This window comes from Podarcis cretensis (assembly GCF_951804945.1).
Source record: "Podarcis cretensis genome assembly, chromosome: 1".
NCBI classification, from domain to species: Eukaryota; Metazoa; Chordata; class Lepidosauria; order Squamata; family Lacertidae; genus Podarcis; species Podarcis cretensis.
Window position 1 is genome coordinate 129,737,428 of NC_137170.1, and position 27,384 is coordinate 129,764,811.

At 44.3% G+C, this 27,384-nt stretch overlaps 2 protein-coding genes across 8 annotated transcripts in view; both read right to left on the reverse strand.

Annotated features, from left to right (window-relative positions):
• Window positions 1–2,491, reverse strand: part of C2CD6 (C2 calcium dependent domain containing 6) — a 38,320-nt gene extending 35,829 nt beyond the window's left edge. The window contains exons 1-2 of the mRNA XM_079989724.1: window positions 2,008–2,491; window positions 201–287 (exon numbers count right to left, since the gene is read on the reverse strand). Coding sequence (XP_079845850.1) covers window positions 201–287; window positions 2,008–2,283 — 363 coding nt within the window. The 5' untranslated portion in view covers window positions 2,284–2,491. The remainder of the gene's footprint in view (window positions 1–200; window positions 288–2,007) is intronic.
• Window positions 2,492–4,272: 1,781 nt separating this feature from the next.
• TMEM237 (transmembrane protein 237) lies at window positions 4,273–27,384 on the reverse strand. Of its 7 annotated transcripts, none has more exons than XM_079981163.1 (14): window positions 26,159–26,194; window positions 21,830–21,861; window positions 21,576–21,586; window positions 20,630–20,686; window positions 18,260–18,286; window positions 16,418–16,531; window positions 15,025–15,118; window positions 13,737–13,900; window positions 11,308–11,431; window positions 10,462–10,653; window positions 9,418–9,491; window positions 8,848–8,941; window positions 7,156–7,277; window positions 4,273–5,314 (listed from the first exon to the last, which is right to left on the reverse strand). In XM_079981163.1, exons 1-14 carry the CDS (start codon window positions 26,177–26,179, stop codon window positions 5,247–5,249), a joined length of 1,194 nt encoding a protein of 397 aa, XP_079837289.1. In that variant the 5' UTR covers window positions 26,180–26,194; the 3' UTR covers window positions 4,273–5,246. The 7 variants fall into 7 exon arrangements, 5 of the variants coding, with proteins under 5 accessions (XP_079837289.1, XP_079837290.1, XP_079837287.1 ...); XM_079981164.1 differs by lacking the exon at window positions 26,159–26,194 and adding an exon at window positions 22,588–23,524; XM_079981161.1 differs by lacking the exons at window positions 21,576–21,586; window positions 26,159–26,194 and adding an exon at window positions 27,263–27,382.

Consider the following 27,384-nt stretch of genomic DNA (forward strand, 5'->3'; position numbering starts at 1 on the left):
CATATACTGTATATTTGTAAGAAGGTATTAACAGTCTAATGAAAGGAGAAAGTAAGGCAACTTCTCAAAGAAAATCTCATTCCCTAGCTTAGTCATCAAAACTTATTTGCAGTCTCATAGTAACTAACAGGTAAAGTATCTCCTGTAAAAAGGAAAATTCAATGGAAAAATAATAATGTGAACATACTTAATCTACGTACCACATCACCACAAGGAATTAAATTATGTACATCAAGGTACTGATTAACCGTTGATTCTTCAGATGCTTTCTGATTTCTCATTAACATCTATAAAAAAATGGAAAATTAGGTTCTGCAATTAACTAAAAATAATAGATACTGCAACCTGAAGCAACTTAGCTTTGCACATAATTTGAACATTTGATCTACATGGCATGTACCGGTAATTCATTTTGCCACATACTAAATTGAACGCCTGCAGTATGGCCAAAGACACTGACTCCTAAAATTTGAGTCACGTTAATCTAGCAGGTGGGCCGACAGGACATCCAGAAGGGGTATGTGGATGAACTGACATAAAGGAACTAAAATGGGTTCGGAGTGGAATCTTTCCATTGCTCAACTAACTTCTCACACCTTTTGACTTAGAATGTATGCAATAGGGGCTTTGAGAGTAGTTCTTAAAGCAAAGTAAATATTAGGGCTCACAATCTGGACCTCATAGTTCTGGGGCTACACACTCAAGATCACAGGTCTATAGGCAAGGCTCCATCTTCTGAACAGAGTGTAAATTCCGATGTACAGATATAGATTTAATTGGGAAGAGGAGTGACATTTATCCCAACATGATTGTTATTCTAGTACTAGCTAGGAAGCTGAAATTAGGCACAAACAGCACCCAAATCAGAGGCTGGGCTCCATCAAAGGAAAAAAATTGAAGGGAGGACATTTGCTTGGGGGATTTGATGATAATCAAGGTACTTCCAAGCCACCCAAAAATCTGGGATTTGGCATGTACCACGGCACACTGTTTAGAAGAAACGTCTAAAAAGCGGGCACTTTTGCACCAGACAGACAAAATGAATTTACATCATAATAGAAGCCAGCATTCTAGCACAGGCATAGCCAAGATGCAGAAAGGGTGGAATGCTGGACTATGGAAGTTCTGCTTCTCAAGAGCCCCATCCACACCTTCAAAATTATGTTGCTTGGATTTGAGAAGAAGGGAGCAGGTACCTGCACACTGGCCCACCCCGTAACCTCAGCACATGGGTGCGAATCAACCTCTACACACAGACGGGTGTAGGCTTTTCCATGCGCCAGTTGCGCATACAAAGCCTACATACGTAAAGAGCCCCTTTCTTATATAGCATTGCCCGAGCTTGTGGAGTCGAGGGGTGCCAAGTTTCTCTCCCTTGCACCCCCTTCCCCAAAACCAGCAAATGCAAGTATTGGAAGACGTGAGCGCTCTGGTCTATGGTCTCTATGCCTGCGATTTGATGCAGAGAAAGGGGCTCTTTTCTGTAGGAACGGCGAGAATGTGTCCATTTCTTTACGAGAGCGGTACATTTCGAAATAAAGTTGCATCTGCGTTTCGGGAGGCCCGGAGAAGACCGTAAGGCGGAAACGTTGAGACTCGCATCACGAAAGAATGGGCAGGATGCTGGCCAGGGGCCAAACCCAGCATCCCCCAAAGCAGGTATGGAGCCATGTTTCTCTTCCCTTTGAAAACGCGGAGCCGGTTCGCCCGTGAGGCAAGGCGCCCACCTCACAAGGCAGGACCAGCAAGTGCAAATCTTTATCCCCCCCACTCCCAGGATTTCTGAAGCACATCTCCCCACAGGCCTCCTTCCCAGGTAGGAGGGCGGGCGCCATTTTGGGCTCTGCCTCAGGTGGCAAAATGTCTCTGAGGAGGAGGAAGAGGGCGACGAGGGAAGCCTGCCCGCATCCTCTCTGGCCTCAAGCCCCATGAAATGGCGCCCTGAGTTCTTTGAGGACACTGCGCTCTGCACACGCTCAGGGGCACTTCTTCCCTGAGTAGCAGTACCATGAGCAGGGAGCGGGCCCTTTCCCCCTTGAACTTCTCGGCCGAGGGGCCTCCTTCGGCGCCGACGCTATCGCTCTGGCCGACGCCGAGGCCTCGCAGGCGGAGGATCGTCGACAAGGAGGAGCGGGGCGCGACGCCGGCCGAGGGCGAGGCTTCGGCGCCGCCGCTGGAGGTGACGCTCGCGCGGGGGGCGGAGCTGGGCGGCAGCGGGGTGTCGTCGGCCGGGGCGCCCTGCTTCGGAGGGTCGGCTGCCTTGCGGCCGAAGAGGCTCCGCATGGCGGCGGCGGCGGCTACGATGGCTGGTGGTGGCCTTGGTTCTTTCTCATCTCCCTCCGGTTGGGGAGGACGCGCCCGCCGGCAGCCCCGGCTTTGCTGCTGCCGCCTTCTCCGTCGCCTTCTCCGGCGGCGCTTTCCCCCCTCAGGCGGCGTCACAATTTGGCTGCTCGGCGGCGGCGGCGGCCGCCTCACATAAAGGGGGCCCAGGAGACCCCACACCACCACCAGTAACGCCTCATAAAAAATGGGAAATTAATGGTAACAGGTTAGGATTAGCTTCTGAGAGCAGCACGGGTACCACTGGGAAGCCCGCAAGCGGGGCGCCCTTATTATCATTATTATCACTTTATTTGTACCCCGCCCTTTCCCCCAAACAGGGACTCAGGGCGGCTTACAGGTAAAATAGAAATAGCCAAAACATTTTTTGGGAGGGGGACGACGACAGTGATTTAGAAACCAACTAAACATGAATCGAATTAGAACTATACATACAACAGTGCACACACATACAAAAGGCAATTAAACATGAAATAGAACTATACATGCACACATAGGAAAGACAAACATGAATTAGAACTATAAACAATGCACACATACGGAAGAATTAAAGGTGAATTATAACTATATACATACAATGCACACAGACAAAAGACAAACGTGAATTATAACTATATACATACAACAATGCACATGTACAAAAGACAAACATGAATTAGAACTATATACATACATACAATTCACACATACAAAATGCAATTAAACATGAATTAGAACTATATACATACAACAATGCACATGTACAAAAGACAATTAAGCGCGAATCGAATTAGAACTACCTAGCTATACATACAAATACATACGTAAATGGGGCATGTACCGTATTTTTCGCCCCATAAGACGCACTTTTTCCCCTCCAAAAATGAAGGGGAAAAGTGTGTGCGTCCTATGGGGCGAATGCAGGCTTTCGCTGAAGCCTGGAGAGCGAGAGGCATCGGTGCGCACCGACCCCTCTCGCTCTCTAGGCTTCAGGAAGCTATCCGCAAGCCTTGCAAGCCCGGCGGGAGTTCCTGCGGGCTCACAAGGCTTGCTGGCAGCAGCCTGCAGCCCCGGCGAGTGTCTGCAAGCCTTGCGCGCCTGGCAGGAGCTCCCGCCGGGCGCTCGAGGCTTGGGGCGGCAGCCTGTTGCCCGAAGCACAGGGAGCCCTCCAGAGGGTGCAGGCGTGTGCAAGGCTTGGGGCGGCAGCCGCAGCTGGGGGGGGGGAATAATTTTTTTTTATTCATTCCCCACCCCAAAAAACGAGGTGCGTCCTATGGGCCGGTGCGCCCTATAGGACGAAAAATACGGTATTTTATCTGTACCTTGCCATTTCCCCAGATGGGGACTCGATAATAAACAAACAATAGCATTTCAACTATCTATCTTGTTTGTTTATACCTTGCCTTTTTCCTAGACAGAAACTCATAGCAGCTTGCAAATTATGATTATGATTGTTTCTTAAGTTTGTATACCACCCTTCATCTGAACATCGTAGGGCAGTTCACGATGTAAAAATACAAAATGAGAACACAAAATACATAATAAAACACAAATTAATAAACCCCCTCCCACATAAATAAAACAGGAATAACTAAAAACACGGGAGGGGGGCAAGCATTAAAAAACAACTGAACATTAATGGAATTAAAAGTAAGTGTGTGTGTGTGTGTGTGTGTGTGTGTGTGTGTGTGTGTGTGTACACCCATGTACATTTAAATAAAATATTAAAAAAACAGATTACTAGAAAAACAGTTGGGCACTTTCATTAAAAGCAATCAGTCGCCAAAAGTCTGTTGGAATAAGAAGGTATCGCCTGTTGACAGAAAGAAAACAAGGGAGCTGGTGTCATTTCTCTAGAGGGGGGGGGGTTCCATTATATCTTTATAATGAAAATACTTGATAAAAAACCTAAACAAATCTCAACTATATTCTTCCAAATATGAGGCACATTAATTAAAAGAGCTGATTTTTTATTTGCACAAATGTTTAAATTTTACAATGTTGTACAAGAGGTAGACTTAGAGAACACTTATTTTAAAAACCAATTTGGAGTTTCAAAATCAGTGACATGAGGGAGGCTTAAGAATTGGCAGAGTCTCTATTTCTGCTTATACTTCCAACTACATTTGAAATACAAGTTATTAGTTCTTCAGTTGTATGAAACATTTGTGTAAGTACATTATATCATAAGGGAACCTACCCAACCCAACACATTAAATTGGGAGTACACATTTAACTGGAATTGGTCATGATACGAAACAATGAACTTCTGAAATCTATAATTACTTCCAAGTACTGCAATAATAACTCAGTAAGAGCTGGTAGACAAATTTATATACTTGTTCAGCTACATTTATAAATTAAGCAGTACAATACAAACATGGTTTATGGGTGCCAGCAGCTGTGACTATGGAGCAGCACAAATTTGTAAAGACATTTTGCAAACTTTTCAATGAGTTATTTATGCTGCTCAAACTAATGATTTAAATATGCATTTTAATTCCTGATTTAATTCTTTAAAGACAAATTGGCACTAAAACTGTTGTAATATTTTGAATGTCAATGTGCTCTCAATTCTGTGAAAATATGGCTACCAAAATGCAGATTATTAAAAGGGAAGAAATGTGCTACAAAGAATGTTCTCTTATTCTTTTAAGTTTCCTCTTCCATGTGTCTCCTTGCATTAGCAAAACTAGATGTTTAGAGAGTAATCTTAGAATATTCCTAAGAATAAAGGAGACTTTGACACTGTCCTACTATTTAAAAAACTATTGACATTTAAAAATAAACATAATTATAAGGTGTGCAAAAAACCCACAACCCTATACAATGCAAAAATACATTTTAAATATAAAAAGTATTAAACAGAAATACAAATAGATAATACTAAGCCATCATAACAATTGTATTTGAAGAGGGTCTCTGTGCTATGAAGACACTTTGGCTTCTTTATCTGGTGGGGGATATTCTTCTACTTCAGCATTAAACATCAGTTCTGCAAGAAAAGACAAAACAGTAGGGAACATTAAAATACAGTTGAAAGCATCAAACTCTGAATGCCCCTTACGTATCTTAGCATTTGCTCCAAATCTCTAGCCTACAGGCCTAACTAGGGCCAGCAAAGGTCATTGTGATTTTTACCCCACACCAGACTGACCCACCCCACACCGTGACATCAGGTATGGGGCAGGTAAATAAACAGGTGCAACGTAATAAACAGGAGCTTAAAGTGTGCTTCTGATTGATCACTGGCATGAGGGCTCACAACAGCGATCAGATGATCGGCACCAACAGCAACCCCCTTTTGAAGTTGCCCATTTGTAGGCATGGTTTGGATTCAAACCACCTGCAAACAGATTTGAATCCAAGCTGTGCTTGCAAATGGATAAAGTGGGGATTGCTGTCAGCACCATTCCATGCTGTCTTTTGAAGCTGGATTCTAAAGTTAAAAATCTGTTTAAAATGTATAATTTATTGTTGGAGTGGCATACAAAGGATGAACAAGTTAAATCAGTGATGATAGATTGGGCAAGATATGTAGGACACAACATAATGCTTGAGGATTGGGAAAGATTGTGCAAGAATGGGGTTAAGTTCACTGCATGTACAATGTTAAAGGAAAACATAATGAAAGTGATGTATAGGTGGTATCTGACCCGTTAAATTAGCAAAGATTTATCATACCTGTGATAATCTATGTTGGAAATGGAAAGAAAAAGAAGGTACCTTCTATCATATGTGGTGGACCTGCCCCAAGGTGAAAGACTTCTGGGAGATTTATAATGATGTGGGAATATGGTCATTTGTCCATAAGAGCATGACCATATTCCCACATAATGAATTGAAAAAAATGTTGAAATATACATTTATTAAGAAACCAGAGGCCTTTCTTCTTGGAATAACAGGTTTAGAATTGCCCAAGAAAGATGTCAAATTATTTTTGTATGCCACAACTGCTGCTCGAATTTTATTAGCTAAGAATTGGAAAACACAAGAAATACCAACAGTGGAAGATTGGCAGATGAAGATGATGGAATTTTTGGAGCTAGCCAACCTGACTGGAAGAGTCCGTGATCAGAAGGAAGAGGATTACCAGGAAGAATGGACGAAATTTAAAGATTATTTAGTTAAATATGTTAAGTTAAATTAATTGGAAAAGCTTGCAAATACCAGATAGGCTTAGGATTTAAATATGTAACGTGATAAATTAATATGTTGAAATTTAGATTGGGAAAGAAAGAAAGATGTTAAGTGACTAAGTTAATTGTATGAGAATATAGGTTTTGGAAAACCGTTAAAAAGATATACACTGAAATTCAACCAAGGGGATACGAGGAAGTCGCTTAACAGTGTTAATAAGATTAGTTTTAATAAGGCTAGGATTTATGTTTGTTTATTTGTTTGTGTGTTTAAAAATTTGTGGAAAACTAATAAAAAATTGTGTGTGGGGGGGAGAATGAAGTTGCCACCTGATGTAAAGTAACTGACCAATACCTCAATTGAAGTGGCCTGCAGGGAGGTGAAGATCAGAACCCCTGATCTAATATGGTACTCTCAATGTGGTACTGTACAACGTTCCAGCTGTTTCTTTTCCAACCACCCTGCTCTCTCTTCTTTCCCCCAAACCATCACAATAACCTTTCCATTTTCCCTGCGTTCGGCTATCTCCAAACTGCAGTTGTTCCTTTCCTTGGAGCTTGCAGTCTACAGTACTACCCTGAATTTCCATGGATCTTAAACAGGTCTGGGAAAGAAAGGGCAATTTGCCCAAGAAGAAATCTACGGTGGAGATTTTGCACAGTTTATGAATCGCAATGGAGCATCCCTGTCTTTTACCTTCACTGTGATCTAACTGGGGCCGGTAGGATAAGAAGAGCCAGGAGATCCCAACGAGAAGAGCTATCACAAGATTCACCACAATCCAGGGCTGAAGAATTTGTTCCTCTGCACCCGAGGTCCTGCGGGGGCGGGGGGAGAGACAAGTACTTATGGTGAAACTACATTTGACAGCATCAGTTCTGCTTGCTTAAATGTAATGTGGAAATGCCCTTTGAGCAAAAAGGTGAGTTATAAATCTATAGAAATCAAATTGGTTTGCATTCTATCTTTAAGCACCTACTTACCTATCGAGTGACAGGTACGATATAAATTAGGTGAAGTGTTAAATGCTACAAAATAGGTGTTGCTCAGAGACAAATTAGACATGAAGGCAGCAGTTCCATGAACAGAGAAAGGAGGGTGAGGGGGTACAATGGCGACCGGAAAAGGGGATCCCCTGTGCCCACTACATTTCTCCTTGCAGCCCCTTTCCCCAAGCCTTTTTATCCACTGACATCACTTCCAGTATCCTGGAGCTCAGTTGAGGAGTGCTCAGCAAGAGAAGTTTGCAAATGGAAGCTGTGGGTAACAGAAGGGCTCTGCATTCCTCAACCACATTTTACTGCTAAAATTGGATCCCGCCTCCCACTTTCTCCTACAGTAAGCTCAAAACTTATGTGAATTATTATTATTATTATTATTATTATTATTATTATTATTATTACCCCCACCCATCGGGCTGGGTTGCCCCAGCCACTCTGGGTGGCTTCCAACACAATTTGATTAAATGTGTGTACTGCCGTTCGTCTGAAGATCACAGGACAATTCACAACATAAAAACTTGTGCACATTCAGCTTTACGTGTGTGACAAGGGGGGGGTCAGGGTTCTGGGGAAAATGACTTTAGCAATCCTACCCACCACTGAATCCTAAATGTTACCCCCTACGTAAGTTGCGGGCTTACTGTATTACATATGGAACCAATTCTATCATGTCTAGTCTGCCTTGCTGATGGCTTTATAAAAACACAGTCTTCTAGTACTTCGGCAATCCATCTCTAGGCCGCCATGGTTCACCGGCCAAAATTAATTAGGAAACATTTACTATGGGGAAACATTGACCACCATGTTGGCATTAATACTGTACTTAAAGTCCTTGTTAATAGTCACATGTTTCTGGCAATCTAGAAGAGGGTTGCAAGATCTACTCACTGACCCCTTGCTACAACCTGGAATACAGCTGCTGCATCAACTTTTGTCCTGGTGTTGGACAGAGATTTAAACTGGTTCCAATTTAGAATTATATTATCACAAGCTTATCTATCACCTGATTATTAACCATAATTTGGGTTTCGACAGGTGTAAACCGCTGGCATCTTACACAAGAATATTTTTTATAAATCTAGAGGATTGACATCTGCACAAACCCTTCAGGCTATACAAACTATGAAGCTTTCATGTGTTTCAATAAATGAGCAAACAGAGTCACAGAAGCAACATTATGGGGGGATTCAACAATTAACTACCAGATTCACAACTTTTGGTGCAGCAATGCATTGTCTAACACCTTCATTTCCTAGTAAAATAACCAGCAGAGCAAATCAACTGATTGCATATTATATCACATGCCATATTATGAAGATTTTTGTGCTGCTCGATACAAAAGTCAAAGTAGTTGATCTTTTAGAAGAAAAAAACCCACAATTCCTACCAGAGGCTACCATTCTCCGAAGGTGGCGTGTACAGGTGAATTCTGTCACTCGTCATTTGTTGGCTCAGAGACAAGATGAGAGCAGCAAAGTACACTGAGAAAAATGAATGAAATGAGTAACACTGTTTTGCTGTTTTTTCAAAGCCATATTATTGTGAAATTCACCACTGTCTTCAAAGTCCTGCATTTATTATGTAGGTCTCCCTCTTCAGCATCACAAAAACCAGTCATATTTCCTGTCTGCTATCCACCCACCAAGGACGGACACACACACACACACACACACACACACACAGTGCATTCAGATCAAGGAAATGGGTTGTTTCTTTTTTTTTTCTTTTTTAGGAAATGGATTGTTTCAAGAGCAATTCACCACCCTAATTTACTGACTTTTATAGAAAACACAACAGTATTTCTCTCTCTCATATATCTCACTTTTCTATGGAAATCTACTCAAAAATTTCAAAACAAAGGACATGAAGGAAATCCTGCTTAAAGGCAGTAATGATGTTGTAACAAAGACACATACCACTAGTAGTTTTGCAAGGCAAACGGTGACGTCTTACTTACTGAAAGAGGCAATTGCTGCTGGGTCCAAGGTAAGAAATCCTCGTACAGCTACTGATGCTTTAGCCAAGTCAATCCTGGATATGAAATGGGTTTGTTTAAAACTAGCACAACGTGACATCAAGCAAATCAATGCCATGTATTTTACTCTGATACGCAGCAATCCAGTCCCCAAGGAAGTCAAAGACAAAACTCCATTGATTTAAAAGGAACAGGGTTGCACCCTTAGGTCCCAATCTTAGGGACTGTTGTTCCAGTTAAGAAGTGGCATACCATATTTTTCGCTCTATAGGACGCACTTTTCCCCCTCCAAAAATAAAGGGGAAATGTGTGTGCATCCTATGGAGCGAATGCAAGCTACTTGGCTTCAGCGATAGCAATGCGAAGCCTCCAAAGCGCGGAGGGCGCACTCCCTCCATGCTCCAGAGGCTTCGCATTGCTTTCGTTGAAGCCTGGAGAGCGAGAGGGGTCGGTGCGCACCGACCCCTCTCGCTCTCCAGGCTTCAGGGATAGCCGCCTGAAGCCTTCAGAGCGCAGCGCGAGTTCCCGCTGCGCTCCGGAGGCTTCAGGTACCTTTCGCTGAAGCCAGGAGAGTCTTCAGGGATAGCCGCCTGAAGCCTCCGGAACACAGCAGGACCTCCAGCTGTGCTCCGAAGGCTTCAGGGATAGCCGGAGGCTTCAGGCTCCTTTTGCTGAAGCTGGGAGAACAAGACTCTCCTGGCTTCAGCAGAGAGGGAGAGCTGCGCAGCGCCCCTTCAGCCAAGTGGGAGGAGAAATGGAAGGGGCTCCGTTTCTCCTGCCGCTTCGCTGAAGGGACGCTGAGCAGACAGGGGGAGAATTTTTTTTCTTGTTCTCCCCCTCTAAAACAAAGTGCGTCCTATGGTCGGGTGTGTCCTATAGAGCAAAAATTACTTCATCAGTGCATAGTCATACTCTAGCCAGAAGTTAGGCTATCACTGTCCAGACAGGGGCACAGCCAGGCCACCAACTAAAGGTGATGGTGGACAAGAATTGCCGCAAGGGTAGAGAAATGCATGAAAATTGTACCTGTCAAAAGCCGAAACCGTGCTAATTGTAAGCAGAAGGTAAAGGAGACACTGAGCAGGATAAGCCAACGTCTTGTATTGCTGCAGCAAGTTGGAGACAGTCGACAGCTGGTTTCCTGCCAGAACATAAATCACTATGATGTTCCAGACAGCATAGCCAGCAAGGAAGCCGTGAGTAAATAGTCCAATCACCCTAGATGAATGAAAGCACAATAAAATAAAAGTTTAAGCCCACACAAATACCAAGAGTTAAAACAGTTAGGGTCTAACAGGTTTGAAAAGGGGGAAATTGCCTTTTATTACTTTCTAAAGTATGCATCTTTTCTCAACTTGGTTTAACAATGCAGTCAAACCACAAAAAACACCAGCTTTTGCTCTTAAGTTTTAAGTTTCTTAATATATTTTTATAGCAACAACCCAAAATAAAACTTTGTAGTTAATCATCATCACGTGTGACAATTGGTCTAGTTGGAATGGTAAGCAATAATATATTGGTAGAGACCAATACTGCTTAATTTGTACACATGAAGTGTACAAATGAACTGTTGTGTATAGCTGGACCCACTGTGCAGAATATCCATCTCTATTTCGCTGTTTGTATACTTAGCACTCATGTTGCCTCAAGCTTGAATCATTCTCTGATACACCATTGAAAAATCCCCTACTTTGGGAAATTCTCTGAAGTCACATTAGTTGGTGTTACATTGTATATATTATATGCCACTTGACTCTGAATGAAGATACAATTTAGTAGCTATATAAAGTGTTGTAATCAAATTATCAGCCTGTCGTGTTGCTTTTAGGTTGCCATACTTTAAACAACAGCCAAGTGAGACAAATCTCATACCTAAAACCACGATGGACGGAGAGTGCCACATCCTTAGTTGTCCAAGAAGCCTTCATCTCCATGAATACATCAAAGTTTTCAGTGGTTTTAATTAAATCTTTGCGGTCAGCTGGCTGGAAACGCCCTTTGGAGAGAAAGTGAAGTTTAAGTAATTGTAAAGGTAATCACTGCTAGTGCTACATTTTTTCACCAATTCACAGTAGTGTTGCCGTGTTTTTTGGAACGAGACCCTGTACTGGAACAGCCTTAACTTCTTTCCTTACTAGACCAAGGTGTAATCTTTTGCTCACTTACTTTAATGTAAATCCATTGCACTAACTAAACACACACAGGGCGGCACTGAAAGGCTTTTTAAACCTTTTATGTTTTGTTTACAGTGGTACCTCGGGTTACATACGCTTCAGGTTACAGACTCCGCTAACCCAGAAATAGTACCTCGGGTTAAGAACTTTGCTTCAGGATGAGAACAGAAATTGTGCTCTGGCGGAATGACAGCAGCGGGAAGCCCCATTAGCTAAAGTAGTACCTCAGGTTAAGAACAGTTTCAGGTTAAGAACGGACCTCCAGAACGAATTAAGTTCTTAACCCGAGGTACCACTGTATTCCCGTTTTTCCCCATCAACAATAACCAAGTAAAAAGGGTTTGCCTGTCAGTCTTTTGTTTCTGCTGGGTTGTAGCCAATGGTTTTGTTCCAAGAAAGGAAGGGATTATCTGTTATTTGCAGAACAGTCTTTGATCTAGTGGAGATCCCTGCTATGGAAATAGGAGGGAAAGCCATTCTTGGTTCTTCCTCCTCCAGCAATCCATGCCACTTCTTACATTGTGCTGAAGGGACCCAGAACATTCTGGAGTATATTTTCAAGGTGCATAGGAGGAAAAATGGTGAAAACAAGCTCTCATCTCCTCTTCTGGATCGAAGAGTGGATTCAACCTGCTTAAAAAGGTAAAGGTGGACACGGGTGGCGCTGTGGGTTAAACCACAGAGCCTAGGACTTGCTGATCAGAAGGTCGGCGGTTCGAATCCCCGCGACGGAGTGAGCTCCCATTGCTCGGTCCCTGCTCCTGCCAACCTAGCAGTTGAAAAGCACGTCAAAGTGCAAGTAGATAAATAGGTACCGCTCCGGCGGGAAGGTAAACGGCGTTTCTGTGCACTGCTTTGGTTCGCCAGAAGCGGCTTAGTCATGCTGGCCACATGACCCGGAAGCTGTATGCTGGCTCCCTCGGCCAATAAAACGAGATGAGTCGGTCCCGACTGGACCTAATGGTCAGGGGTCCCTTTAAAGGTAAAGGTAAAGGTACCCCTGCCCGTACGGGCCAGTCTTGACAGACTCTGGGGTTGTGCGCCCATCTCACTTAAGAGGCCAGGGGCCAGCGCTGTCCGGAGACACTTCCGGGTCACGTGGCCAGCGTGACATCGCTGCTCTGGCGAGCCAGAGCCGCACACGGAAACGCCGTTTACCTTCCCGCTGGTAAGCGGTCCCTATTTATCTACTTGCACCCAGAGGTGCTTTCGAACTGCTAGGTTGGCAGACGCTGGGACCGAGCAGTCGGAGCGCACCCCGCCGCAGGGATTCGAACCGCCGACCTTTCGATCGGCAAGTCCTAGGCGCTGAGGCTTTAACCCACAGCGCCACCTGCGTCCCGTAGGGGTCCCTTTACCTTTACCTAAAGGACGCCTGACAGTTAAGTCCAGTTGTGAACGACTCTGGGGTTGCGGCGCTCATCTTGCTTTACTGGCCGAGAGAGCTGACATTTGTCCGCAGACAGTTTTTCGGGATCATGTGGCCAGCATGACTAAGCCGCTTCTGGCGAACCAGATTTGATCCAGCTTTTTGGGCACACACATTACCCCTTCTCTCCTCCCTTCATGTGAGGAACAAACCAGGGAATTTACCATTGGCCATAGTTTCCCATTTTGTCAGAACCAAGAACACGCCAGGACATTAAGCCAACTTCAGTCTATGCATGGATATCCTTTCGCAAAATATTTAACCGCGGTGTCCTATAGCTAATTAAAGATTTCCTGGTTGGTTTGCTTGCTCTGCCAAAATTCTTGTTAATATCTCTGCTTATTAAGCCAAGATTTAATCACCCAAACACGGCCTAAGAGTGTGATCTCTCCTGCAATGAAAATGATCTAAAATTCATCATAAAAACATAGTTGGAAGCTGCTGAAGCCACTGCTTCTGCCAGGTTGCAAATGAGCATAACACAAAATATCCTATCTTCAGCAAAAAGCATGCATTAGAAAGCGTAGTTTCTGATTTAAAAACAACTGTGTGTTATTGAAATACTAAGATTTACTTTTTTTGTATTAAGATTTTTATTAAAGTTTTTTTCATATTACAGTAAGATATAAAAAACAAAAGTAAATAAAAATGTTTAAATGTAAATAAAAAAGTAATTAAAAAAACTGCGTAAGACTTACGATTTTTTTCAACAAACACCTTGCTAATAGGCTGGCTAACACCAACTGGAACAGAAAACACAGAAAAAACAGGATGCTGCGCTGAGCTTTTTACTTGCTCATCTTCAATTATATCTTCTTCCTCCACACCCAATTCATTGGCACTTTCCGCTGGTCGAGTTTTCCTATAATTAAAAAGAAGAGAAAGAAAAATATGACAATTCTCCTTTTCGGCTAGTGACTATGGCAGCAATCCTAAACTCATTTATCTGGGAGTAAGCCGTATTGAGAGGGACGCGGGTGGCGCTGTGGGTTAAAGCCTCAGCGCCTAGGGCTTGCCGATCGAAAGGTCGGCGGTTCGAATCCCTGTGGCGGGGTGCGCTCCCGCTGCTCGGTCCCAGCGCCTGCCAACCTAGCAGTTCGAAAGCACCTCCGGGTGCAAGTAGATAAATAGGGACCGCTTACCAGCGGGAAGGTAAACGGCGTTTCCGTGTGCGGCTCTGGCTCGCCAGATGCAGCTTTGTCACGCTGGCCACGTGACCCGGAAGTGTCTCCGGACAGCGCTGGCCCCTGGCCTCTTAAGTGAGATGGGCGCACAACCCCAGAGTCTGTCAAGACTGGCCCGTACGGGCAGGGGTACCTTTACCTTTACCTTTAAGCCGTATTGAATTCAATGGGGTATGTACAGGATTGCCCTGCAAGGTCACATCAACACCACGTTTATTGATATTATTATCAACCATCATGGAATCTATGATCTGCATGGAAGGCCCTGTTAGTGGTGCCACCTGGGCCCCGTTGGGCCTCTGTGGGGCAGAGATTTAATAAGCAACTATAATAGTATTTGAAGTGACGTGATCAGCATCAGGGCTAGCATCTGATCTGAAGCATTGGCCCTTTGACATCTCTGATCGGAAGCTTTTGGTGTCCAGCGTATCATCATCATCAACATTTGTTAAATTTTTACACTGCCCTATACCCACAGGTCTCTCAGGGCACAATATACAAACACAAAATACATAATAAAACAAGAACAAACCCAATAATACCCGAGTGTAGTGACGATCTGCTACGTTAGCACACAGAAAATACCAACTTTCCTTATTTCAGCTTGTCCATTTTTCTCTACAGGTAAGACTTGTTCTGGGTTATTTGTGCCATTATCAGTTGACGGCGAAGGGCTATCTAATTCTCAGCTTAGACTGTTCCTTGCAATTGCATGACCTGTTTTATGTTTTGCTAGGCCATAGTCTAAAGAGGTTGTTCAGCAGCGGAGGGGTAGAAAGTAAGTCAGACTCGAAGCTCTCACTTTACTCTTTTCCGTTGTTTACGAGTCACTGTTTCCTCAGCCGGTGGCGGGTCCACGCCATTTCCGTTCTGTTCCATGAAAGATGTCTCGGATTCTGAAGATTTAAAACAAAAAACACCACAATCTGTATTGCAGGCCGCCATAACTTGATGCCCAGAGAAGGGCAAGACAAGAGTATTTAAAACATCAAAATTTGATTATCTGCTTCCTCTACTCCAAAGAGCTCAATGTAATGTACACTGTTCTCATCTGCCCCCATTTCCTTCTCACAATAACCTTGTAAGAAAGCTTAGGCTGAGAGAGATTTTCATGGTTGGGTCTCTCTAGATACATCACATTCTCTCTCTAGATACAAATACTGTAAAAACAATTTATAATCCAATGCTAAAATAAAGTCATATTTACTTGATGTGTGCTTCATGATAAGATTCCCATTTTGTGTTACCAGAGTCAAGAGCGCAATAGGCACTCCCAGTATACCTGAAGAAGCGTCTCCACCCCCATCGTTCAGCCCGGACACTGAGGTCCAGCTCCAAGGGCCTTCTGGCGGTTCCCTCTCTGCAAGAAGAGAGGTTACAGGGAACCAGGCAGAGGGCTTTCTCAGTAGTGGCACCCGCCCTGTGGAATGCCCTCCCATCAGATGTACCCGACTCTTCCTCCAAGAAACTCAGAGCTGCATTTGAGCATGTCTGTTGGGAAACTGTGTACATGCAGCTACTCACACAGAGTCAATTAAGGTTTGGCAGACCGCCAGAAGGCAATCTGCAGGCGTAAGTCTCCCTGGTGATAACAGAGACACGGAGACCGCTCCCTGATTGGTCAAGCTCACTCAAAGGAGCAATAATTAATGGTCTACTAACTGGAATGTGTTAGTTCAGAGTTTGGAGTTCGTGTGAGTGTAGGAGTTGTGAGTCGTGTCAAAGAGAGCTAGCATAAGGTCCGTGTTTTGTTCCTGTAAATAGTCCACTGTATATAATAAACACCTAACTACAAGTTCCTGGTTCCTGCTTCGTCTATCCTGTCTGCAGCCAAGTCGCCAATTGCTTCTGTGGATTCTGCGTGTACTCCGCTAAGTCTGGCTAAGGTCCTGCAACTAGTCGGAAAGTTGCGAAACACCAAATTGGTTTTGCCAATAATCTCCACAGCCCCAAGACTGAAAAATGCTCAAAGCCATCCAAGCAAACATTATGGCTGAGTTGGGATTTCAACTTGGGATTTTCTATGACCAGCCACAGAACTTATATTCTCTGCCGGTTCCCCTACACCACCTGCCATTCTCTCCTTCTGTCTTTTTCAGTTCTATTAGCATCTTTTTTAAAAAAAGAAATCATACGCATCAAGGACATTTTACACTACTACAGAAATCTTTAGGAGATGGCAGTTCTCTGCATACCTGTAGGCACCTTCTTTTTCTTCCGTTTCCTCTGAGGTGGTACATCCTGGGCTTCAGATGTCAGGGGCTCACTGCCTTCAGATGGCGGGCGGACAGCTTCTTGAACAACACCATCTAAAAAGCAGGATCAAACAGTGACATCAATCAACACCTTCAACACTTCCTTGATCTTCTTGTATTGACTGTAAGCATTTATCTTCTACCTATTGCATAATTATCTAAACAGTTCATGGGAACACTTACCACTTGACTGGGTTTTTAACAGGTGCATGCGGACTTAAATATGTCCATGATATTTTCTTAGGCTTACACATTAGATCAGGGTTTCCCAAACTTGGGTCTCCAGCCATTTTTGGACTACAGTTCCTGTTATGGTTCTGGTCAGTCAAGAGTTAGCACTCCAGAAGCGTTCTGATTCACTGGGTGCATCGCCCACGGGATCCAGGCATTTTCCTTTGATCTGTGCTCTGCGGGGGCTGAGCTCTCTCTGGAGAGCAGTCTCTCTGAGAATGTGAGCAAGGTAGTTTCGTTTTTGTTAGAGACAGAAAGCTGCAAGCATGCGGCTAGATTCTGTAGGTTTTTCTTTTCTGTTTGCTATGATTCTAAATAAAGAGTGTTAGAATAGAAGCACTGGTGTCGAGCTGAGTTATTGAGGACACCACGTTGACACAGACAAGCCATTTTACGCTGCGTGTGAACTCTGCTATTATCCGGCAACTGAGAAGAGTGGCAGCGTGCAAGTGGAAGCATGTGGGTGCCACTGGAGTTGGTCAGAGTAGCAATAAATCAAATTTATTGCAGGGCCGTTGCAGCAGACTCGGTGGGTCAAAGGATTTACGACCCACAAACTTCAACAGTTCCCATCATCACTGACCACTGGTCCTGCTAGCTAGGGATGGTGGGAGTTGTAGTCCCAAAACAGCTGGAGACCCATGTTTCGGAAACCCTGCATTAGAGCTTGTAAGGGGGACTGAAGAAATTGATGTCTTGTGAATGGGTTTAAGGAAGTAAAAGGGTGCATTGCAACTGTGGTGTGTGACTCCTTCTAGAGTTGCCTGAGTTGAAATCCTAACAATAGGCAGGATGAGATTTGTGAGACTGGCAGAGGAAAATAGTTTTCACAGGCAAGATTTTCACCCCAAACCAAGGGGGCATAACTCTATATTGCAGTGCAGCTACCTGTAAAAGACCAATGGATCTTTCTCCATTACAAAAGTGCCCTTTGGAGAGGATACACTGCAGCACAGGGTGGGGCATAGCATTTTCCCTGCCAACCATTTGCAGCATAATGTTTGATTATATTCTTGAGAGGGAAAATAATTATGTACCAATTTAAAAATGAAGCCAATCGGAAGCACGTTTGATGGAAAGTCCACGAAGCCACTCTGAAGAGGTTATTTTACAAACGTAATGTGCATTCTCATTTTATATTTTTCTGTTGTGAACCACCCTGGGATCTTTAGCCGAAGGATGGTATACAAATTTAATTAATAATAATAATAATAATGTGAATAAATTTAAAATCAGCATTTAGCTCTGGTCCGAGTAAAGTAATTTGTATTTTTGGAATATTGTAACGCTCCATATAATCTGTCAAATTATTGTCCAGCTCTATGTATTTCTACTCAGAAGAATTTAACAGTGCTTATGAACACAGATCACAAAGACAGCTAACTTTTGCTCTTCGGCCACACTACACTAGATTAGTTTCTATAATGAATTTCAAAACCAGCACACTACGGCAATTAAAAAGGCATCTTTTTAAAAGGATTAGTCTTATTGTTCAACGTATGAACAATGAGTGAGGAAAAAAGACTCAAAAGCAGATGCAGTATGACTCACTGTCTAGTTCCAAGTGACCGAGATGCTCTGAAAGGACAAAAATAAGAGAAAGTGGGGGCGAGGGGGGGGGGAAGAACCCAGTTATTTCATGACTCTACCAGGATATACTGTTCTATACAAAAATTAGAAGATTACAGGTAATCTAGGTCAGTAGATATTAGACAGATTCCAGGTTACATATGCTTCAGATTACAGACTCTGCTAACCCAGAAATAGTACCTTGGGTTAAGAACTTTGCTTCAGGATGAGAACAGAAATCATGCTCCGGCAGCATGGCGGCAGCGAGAGGCCCCATTAGCTAAAGTGCTGCTTCAGGTTAAGAACAGTTTCAGTTTAAGAACAGACCTCCGGAACGAATTAAGTACTTAACCCGAGGTACCACTGTAGTGGACGCGGGTGGCGCTGTGCGTTAAACCACAGAGCCTAGGACTTGCAGATCAGAAGGTCGGCGGTTCGAATCCCCACAACAGGGTGAGCTCCCGTTGCTCGGTCCCAGCTCCTGCCAACCTAGCAGTTTGAAAGCACGTCAAAGTGCAAGTAGATAAATAGGTACCGCTCCGGCGGGAAGGTAAAAGGCGTTTCCGTGCGCTGCTCTGCTTCGCCAGAAGCGTATTAGTCATGCTGGCCACATGACCTGGAAGCTGTACGCCGGCTCCCTCAGCCAATAAAGCGTGATGAGCGTCGCAACCCCAGAGTCAGCCACAACTGGACCTAATGGTCAGGGGTCCCTTTACCTTTACCACTGTAGTACACAGTCACACAAGAGGTACTGTACCTCACAAGCCCTCAGCTGGAAATGTAACAGCCAGAACTGGTGAGATCTAGGAGAACAGATCTGGATATAGCACTCTTTACCCTATTATCCTTGGTATAAAAGGCTTGTAAGTCCCCAAGACCTGACTGCTTCCAGCTGGGCGATTCTAGCTTGCTCAGCAGGTTACATGATGCTGGAATTTTCTGTCAAGAACACCAAGGCCTGGTTTGCACTTAACACCAAGCCAAACTATGCCTTAGCATGAACATACAAGTGTGCTGATGCATATACAGTGGTACCTTGGGTTAAGAACTTAATTTGTTCTGGAGGTCCGTTCTTAACCTGAAACTGTTCTTAACCTGAAGCACCACTAATGGGGCCTCCTGCTGCTGCTGCTGCACTGCCAGAGCACGATTTCTGTTCTCATCCTGAAGCAAAGTTCTTAACCCGAGGTACTATTTCTGGATTAGCGGATTACCTGAAGCGTCTGTAACCTGAAGCGTCTGTAATCCGAGGTACCACTGTATAAAAAAGCTCATGGTTTTGATTCAGAACAAAACAAATCACAATCCTGGGTTTACGTACAATGATAAGCCAAATCATAGTTTAAATCCAGGTAGCACAGCAGGAACATGGGAAGAGCAAAGCACAAACAATTTTCTAAATATGCGCCAGCATGTTTGCTTGTTCAGGTTCAGCATTACTTGTGAACCGAGCCAAAGTCCATTGTTTAACCAAGACTGAAGACTGCATCACACTCTTGGACGAAGACAGATTATTTTAGCTAGTCTAGGTTGCAATTGGTAAGATTAACCTGGTCTGTGAGGAGATACATGTTTGTTTTCACTGTGGAAGTAACTGGTTTAATTTAAAGATAATTCGGTTAGTACCATGTGCACTTCCTGCATACAAAAAGGCTAAGTAAGTTGTGGTGAAGCGCGCGCGCGCGCACACACACACACACACACACACACACAAATGAGTATAGAAAGAATTCAATAACTGCACAAATAGAGTTGACTTGATGCATTACCTGAATCTGTAACTGCATTCAGAGACCATGATTTGCTCTGGAATGACTCCCCTCGGCTGCTTTTACACATACTTGCTTAACTGCGTCAATAAACCTGGAGCTGCTTCTATCCATTGAATGGTGTCTGGCTGTATTTGTTTTTATTTATTTGCTATTACAGTATTTACACTCCACCCTTCCACCCAAAGGAGCCCAGGGTGACAGATAGTAGATTCTTCAAGGTAGATACTGTAGATTCCGGCATATAAGACGACTTTTTAACCCCGGAAAAGAGGTTAAAAAGTCAGGGGTCGTCTTATATGCCGGGAGAAAGCTGCCCGGCGTGGAGCAAATCCCCATATTGCAGCTGCCAATTTGGGGGGTCATCTAATACGCCCAGTCGCCTAATACTCCGGAATCGATGGTAATTCATGAAGATGGGAGTTCCTACTAAATTAGCAGAGCTCAGATTAGCATAATCCAAGCTAGCTAGTCATGCATAAATTATGCTGCCTGTGAAACTGTATGCGCTGCAATGGCCAGTAGTCTATACGCTGTTCATCTAAAATCCACTGTACTGTTCTCAATCAAAACAGCCTCTTACCTAGTGAGCTTTTCCCCTTGGCCTTTTTCTTTTTTTGGCGACCAAGAGGAATTTCATCTGGAGTAAACAAAACAAAACAATACAAAAAAACAAATAATTTGTTAGATATCTGAGACAAGGTACAATAATAGTTATACCTAGCATTTGTATAACATCATTTTGGGCGTTCAAAGGGGTTCAGATGCATTATCTAGCTGTAAACCTTAAGGGTAAAGGTAAAGGTAAAGGTAAATGTAAAGGTAAAGGGACCCCTGACCATTAGATCCAGTCGTGGCAGACTCTGGGGTTGCAGCGCTCATCTCGCTTTATTGGCTGAGGGAGCCGGAATACAGCTTCCGGGTCATGTGGCCAGCATGACTAAGCCGCTTCTGACAAACTAGAGCAGCTCACGGAAATGCCGTTTACCTTCCCGCTGGAGCAGTGCCTATTTATCCACTTGCACTTTCAAACTGCTAGGTGGGCAGGAGCTGGGACCGAACAACGGGAGCTCACCCCGTTGTGGGGATTCGAACCGCCAACCTTCTGATCGGCAAGCCCTAGACTCTGTGGTTTAATCCACAGCACCACCCGCGCCCCTGCTGTAAACCTTATAACCATCCTAAAGATCATTTGGGCTAGAACATCCTATCCATTTTTCTATGTTCTACTCCAGGTGATTCTTTTTTTAAAAAAAACACACCTGCAACCATTTTAATTACTCAACAGTTACTATAATTTCTGCAGCAGTCTTAAATTACTGTCCCACTGAACTCAGCATTAACACTATAGCAGCATCTGTGATTATTCCAGCACAGAATTCTGCACCCTCCAACCAGATGACAGAAGGCAATAGTTTTTTGTTTTTTTAAAATCTAAGCAAAACCTATTCAACTTATAACCACAGAACATTTACACAAGAAAGAGTTTTGTGCAAATAATCTAGCTGTTTAATAATAAATTAACTCACCTTGGTTTCCACTTCACAGCAAAGCAAGTTGTCAAAGAAGTTAGGAAGAAATATAAAAGAAAGAGAACTATTAACTTAACTTCAGAACAGATGGCAATCCAAAGCTGTTTAAATTCTCCTGCCTAACAGGTATGGCTGTAACATTTAGACAGCAAGAAGCTCATGGGCCTTTGGACTAGGGGGATTTCTAGCTTTCCTTGAGAGTTTTTATTTTTACAATCCCATTTCCCCAGCAGTTAATCATTTAATCTTACCTTGGCACTGGTGGGAGAACCCGCGGAGGACACTGAAATAAAAACATAAATATATTTATATTAAAAACAGCTGTTCTCACATATCCGGCACAATGTACCTGATGAAGCAATATGTGATAGCTACAGCCAGGCCATCACACATTTACTGAGATGTAAGTATACATCATCGCTTTTAAAATCACTGCCTAGTAGTTTACTACTGTTGTTTGTTAATTTCAATCTTGTCTTTCTACCACAAGAAACAACAAGGCGCTTTATAGAATAATCAATACAAAATACAGAAGAAGCCAAAACTAAATACATATATGAAACAGCAGTTAAGACACAAACAGCAGTTAAGACACATATATGAAACAGCAGTTAAGACACAAATTCACAGCCGTAAACAGATTTAATCTGTTTACACATCTATCTGGTGGGTCTTAACCCCAAGTAAGTGTGTCTAGGACATAAGTATCAATATACTAGAATACCCCACCTAGCCCCCTAAAATAATTTTCACTGCCTTTCTGTACTAGATGCCGTATCTAATCCAAATATGCACCATGTTTCAAAATACAATGCAAATTATTTTTTGTTACCAGGTTATAACGGAAGTTCAGTCTGTATACCTGATAATCTCAGTGACACAGTTTAAGAATCAGATCTGTTATTACATTAACTGAAGCAAAGGAAAAACAAGTTTTTTAAAAAAAAAATCAGATAAAGTCTTTATCTCAATAAATAGCCGAAGAATAACAACTCAAAATAAAACTCACCACTTGCTTCTTCCCCATGTCATTTAAAGTGAGATTTCATGCACCTGACACAAAACAATCTCCTATACCAACAATGACCTGTGTTAATACTGTACTAAAAATATCCAACATCCAGGATTAGCTGGATGTGAACCATTGCCCCACATGACTGAGGGCACGACAACGATTTCATTAAAGTTGTTTTGTTGCTGATGCCAAATAGCATCTTATTATTTCAAATTTAACAACCTGATCCCATCTCTATAAGCAACGTTCTGCAACGCTAATCTCAGCGTAATTTGTAGGAGTAAAAGTGGCAGAACTGGATTTAGGCCTCTTTTATTTTTTTGGCTCCAAGGGCTCTTTAATTCTGACCTGAATTAACGTCATGCTTAGTTTCTGTATTGAAAACCGAAAAACATGACTCATCTGCACTGAATTTACCAGCACAGATTTATAAACAAGCACCTAGATCCTCAAATTACTCCAGCAGTGTAAGTGCAACTGAAACCAAAGGGGCTTACAGTAAGACTATTGGCACGGCTACTAAATGGACTTATAACAGCGTGCAGTGCTCTTAACAGATAGAGGTGGGCATTAAGGTTTCAATTATTCGGTACACCTATTTGGAAAGATTGATTTCCTTCTGAGTAAATATGCATAGGATTGGGCTGCAACTGACAAAAGGGGGGGCATAATATATGGTTGTTGCAAGATGTAGTAAGATAAACTGCAGGATAAATGAGGGTGAAGAAGAGGTGCTTTGAAAATGCGGACAAAGTTCCCTCGGCTGTCACTATGCTTTTAAGTACAGTGGCTGTGAAAACAGAAAAAGTGTGTATCACCCGGGCATTACTCTTAATTTTCCAAGAGGTCAAAAGGTATGGAACAATGGCGAGAATCTGGACTCAGGGTGGAGACACACAAATTCAGATCACTTACTCAGCTGTGAAGATCACTGGGTCACCTTAGGCCAGCCACTATCTCTCAGCCTAACCTACCGTATTTTTTGCTCTATAAGACTCACTTTTTCCCTCCTAAAAAGTAAGGGGAAATGTGTGTGCATCTTATGGAGCGAATGCAGGCTGCGCAGCTATCCCAGAAGCCAGAACAGCAAGAGGGATCGCTGCTTTCACTGTGTAGCGATCCCTCTTGCTGTTCTGGCTTCTGAGATTCAGAATATTTTTTTGTTTTGCTTTCCTCCTCCAAAAACTAGGTGCGTCTTGTGGTCTGGTGCGTCTTACAGAGCGAAAAATATGGTATTTTACAGGGTTGTTTGGAGGATAAAAACTAGATAAAACATGCTGACCACCTCAAACCCCCTTTGGAAGAAAAGGTAGGATATATATACGCAACCTAGCTGTTAGACTTATAAACCACTTCACAACCAGAAATGACCAAAGCGGTGTACAAAGGAATAAATAAACCAAAGCTGTTCTAGAGCAGCATCATTGGCCCACTTATGACCACGAAGGCTGGGGAGAAAAACGGAAGGGGAGAATTGTCCCTCAAAAAAAAATAAAACCACAAAACCGGAAGCCGACATTAAACATACTTGTCAAGAGGCATGCTATCCCAGGGTCTTCTCTGAGTGAGTCTTCCAAGAATCTGGTTTAACAGCAGATTAGGGATACAATATACTAAGGACGCGGGTGGCGCTGTGGGTTAAGCCACAGAGCCTAGGACTTGCCGATCAGAAGGTTGGCGGTTCGAATCCCTGCGACGGGGTGAGCTCCTGTTGCTCGGTCCCTGCTCCTGCCAACCTAGCAGTTCGAAAGCACGTCAAAGTGCAAGTAGATAAATAGTTACTGCTCTGGCAGGAAGGTAAACGGCGTTTCCGTGCGCCGCTCTGGTTCACCGGAAGCGGCTTAGCCATGCTGGCCACATGACCCGGAAGCTGTACGCCGGCTCCCTTGGCCAATAAAGCGAGATGAGTGCCGCAACCCCAGAGTCGGTCAAGACTGGACCTAATGGTCAGGGGTCCCTTTACTTTATACTAAGGTTACCAGACATCCCCGTTTCCCAGGGACTGTCCCCGGATTTACAAATCAGTCCCTATACAAAATCTATTGAAGTTGAAAAGTGTCCCTGGATTCACTGAAAAAAATCTGGTATCCTTACAATATACAGTGGTACCTCTGGAGTGAACGGGATCCATTCCGGAGCCCCATTCGCATCCGGAAGCAAACACAACCCGTGTCCGCGTGTGTCGCAATTTGCTGCTTCTGCGCATGACATCATTTTGACCATCAGCGCATACAGCGAAACCCGGAAATAACGCACTCCGTTACTTTCGGGTCACCACAGCACACAACCCAAAAATACTTATCCCGAAGCTACTTCAACCCGAGGTATGACTGTACATGCATATCATATACAGTGGTACCTCTGGTTACGAACTTAATTCGTTCCGGAGGTCCGTTCTTATCCTGAAACTGTTCTTAACATGAGGCGCCATCAGCGAAAGCGTGTTTCTCGCTGCATGCGCGCCTCTGGCACGCAATTCCCGCTCGCATCCCGGGGCAAAGTTTGCAACCAGGAGGAACTACTTCCAGGTTAGCGCAGCTCTTAACCCGTCGCAGGCGCAACCAGAAGCGTTCGTATCCAGAGGTATCACTGTATGCACACAGGTATGCATTGCAGGGGGTTGGTCTAGATGACCGTCAAGGTCCCTTCCCAACTCTGTATTCTATGAACCGCAGCATTAAATGAGGACTTGTACGCATGGGTGTACAGTGGTACCTCTGGAGGCGAACGGGATCCATTCTGGAGCCCTGTTCGCATCCTGAGTAGAGCGTAACCCGCAACTGTGCGTCTGTGCGTGCGCAATTCGCTGCTTCTGTGTATGCGTGTGACACCATTTTGACCATCTGCGCATGCGAGAGCGGCGAAACCCGGAAGTAATGTGCTCCGTTACTTCCAGGTCGCTGCGGACTGCAACCCAAAAATACTTATCCTGAAGCGTATTTATCCTGAGGTATGACTGTACTTCCAGATTAGCACAGCTCATAACCTGACGCGGGTGCAACCAGAAGCATTCATATCCAGTGGTATCACTGTATGCACACATGTATGCATTGCAGGGGGTTGGACTAGATGACCGTCAAGGTCCCTTTCCAACTCTACAATTCCAATTCTATGAACCGCAGCATCAAATGAGGACTTGCACGCATGGGTGTATTGTATTAACATCACATTCAGACGTTCACACAGCAAGATGACACGAGCCCTGTCTCAACCTGCAGGTTCCCCATTCCCAAAAATAAAAATAACTATTATTCATTGAAAATAACTTCCATTGGGTGGCGGGGCGAGGACGACACCACCGGAGCAACTGTCCCCGGGGAAACAATGCAAAACACCACAAATAAGAACGGGTCGATGCCAAAACCGTTACAACGGAGCGCTGTCAAGAGACTAGTCCTCAAGGAACCGGTTTCGGATTGTAAAGTGATTCGCTCCAGATTCGGGGCTTCGCTCCAGATTCGGGGCTTAAGCTAGAAGCGCGAGAAGGCTGAGGCACAGCGAGAGGCCCTGAGGGCGGGCTTCGCAGGCCCGGCGCCGCCGCCGCCGCCGCGTCCGTCTCCCTCACCGGGCGGGAGGAGGTCTCCATGGCCCGCCGGGCGGCGTCTGCACAGCAACAGGCCCTGAGGGCCGCGCCCGGTCGCCTAGGCGCTGGGCCGGAGGCGCCGAGGGAAGAGGCGGGATGGCGGAGGAGGAGGAGGAGGAGGAGGAGGAGGGAGCCGTTTCCGGGCGGAGAAGGGGAAGGGAAGACGGAGCTCCGCCCGCCGCGGCCCCAAACGGCCCCCCGAGGGGATGGGGCTCTGCTTTTTTTGCCTCGCCGAAGCAGCGTTCGCCTTTGCCTGCCCCTCCAGGCGTCGTGTCAGAGGAAACAGATACATACATGTTGTTGTTTAGTCGTTTAGTCGTGTCCGAGTCTTCCTGACCCCCTGGACCAGAGCACGCCAGGCACTCCTGTCTTCCATGTCTCCCACAGTTTGGTCAGACTCATGCTGGTAGCTTTGAGAACACTGTCCAACCATCTCGTCCTCTGTCGTCCCCTTCCCCTTGTGCCCTCCATCTTTCCTCTCTTCTCCAGGGAGTCTTCTCTTCTCATGAGGTGGCCAAAGTATTGGAGCCTCAGCTTCACAATCTGTCCTTCCAGTGAGCACTCAGGGCTGATTTCCTTCAGAATGGAGAGGTTTGATCTTCTTGCAGTCCATGGGACTCTCAAGAGTCTCCTCCAGCACCATAATTCAAAAGCATCAATTCTTCGGCGATCAGCCTTCTTTATGGTCCAGCTCTCACTTCCATACATCACTACTGGGAAAACCATAGCTTTAACTATACGGACCTTTGTTGGCAAGGTGATGTCTCTACTTCTCAAGATGCTGTCTAGGCCTGTCATTGCCCTTCTCCCAAGAAGCAGGCGTCTTTTAATTTCGTGGCTGCTGTCACCATCTGCAGTGATCATGGAGCCCAAGAAAGTAAAATCTCTCACTGCCTCCATTTCTTCCCCTTCTATTTGCCAGGAGGTGATGGGACCAGTAGCCATGATCTTCGTTTTTTTGATGTTGAGCTTCAGACCATATTTTGCACTCTCCTCTTTCACCCTCAATAAAAGGTTCTTTAATTCCTCCTCACTTTCTGCCATCAAGGTTGTGTCATCTGCATATCTGAGGTTGTTGATACATACCCTCCAACATTTATCCCATGGAAAAGAAGGACGTCCTGTTCCATCATCATCATCATCCCATCCATTCCAAAGTGCCCGCCTTTCCCTGCCTCGCCAGGCAGAGGGAAATTTTTATACACATC

What these genes read in the sequence shown, in the direction of transcription:
- TMEM237 (XM_079981161.1), bottom strand. Translation starts at nt 27,327, where the DNA reads ATGGATGGGATGATGATGATGATGGAACAGGACGTCCTTCTTTTCCAT. An exon ending in CAAGGGGAAAAGCTCACTAG is followed by an intron (nt 18,287 to 20,629) that starts GTAAGAGGCTGT and finishes TTGTCCTTTCAG; the next exon opens with AGCATCTCGGTCACTTGGAA. An exon ending in GGTGTTTGTTGAAAAAAATC is followed by an intron (nt 11,432 to 13,736) that starts GTAAGTCTTACG and finishes TTCTCTCCAAAG; the next exon opens with GGCGTTTCCAGCCAGCTGAC.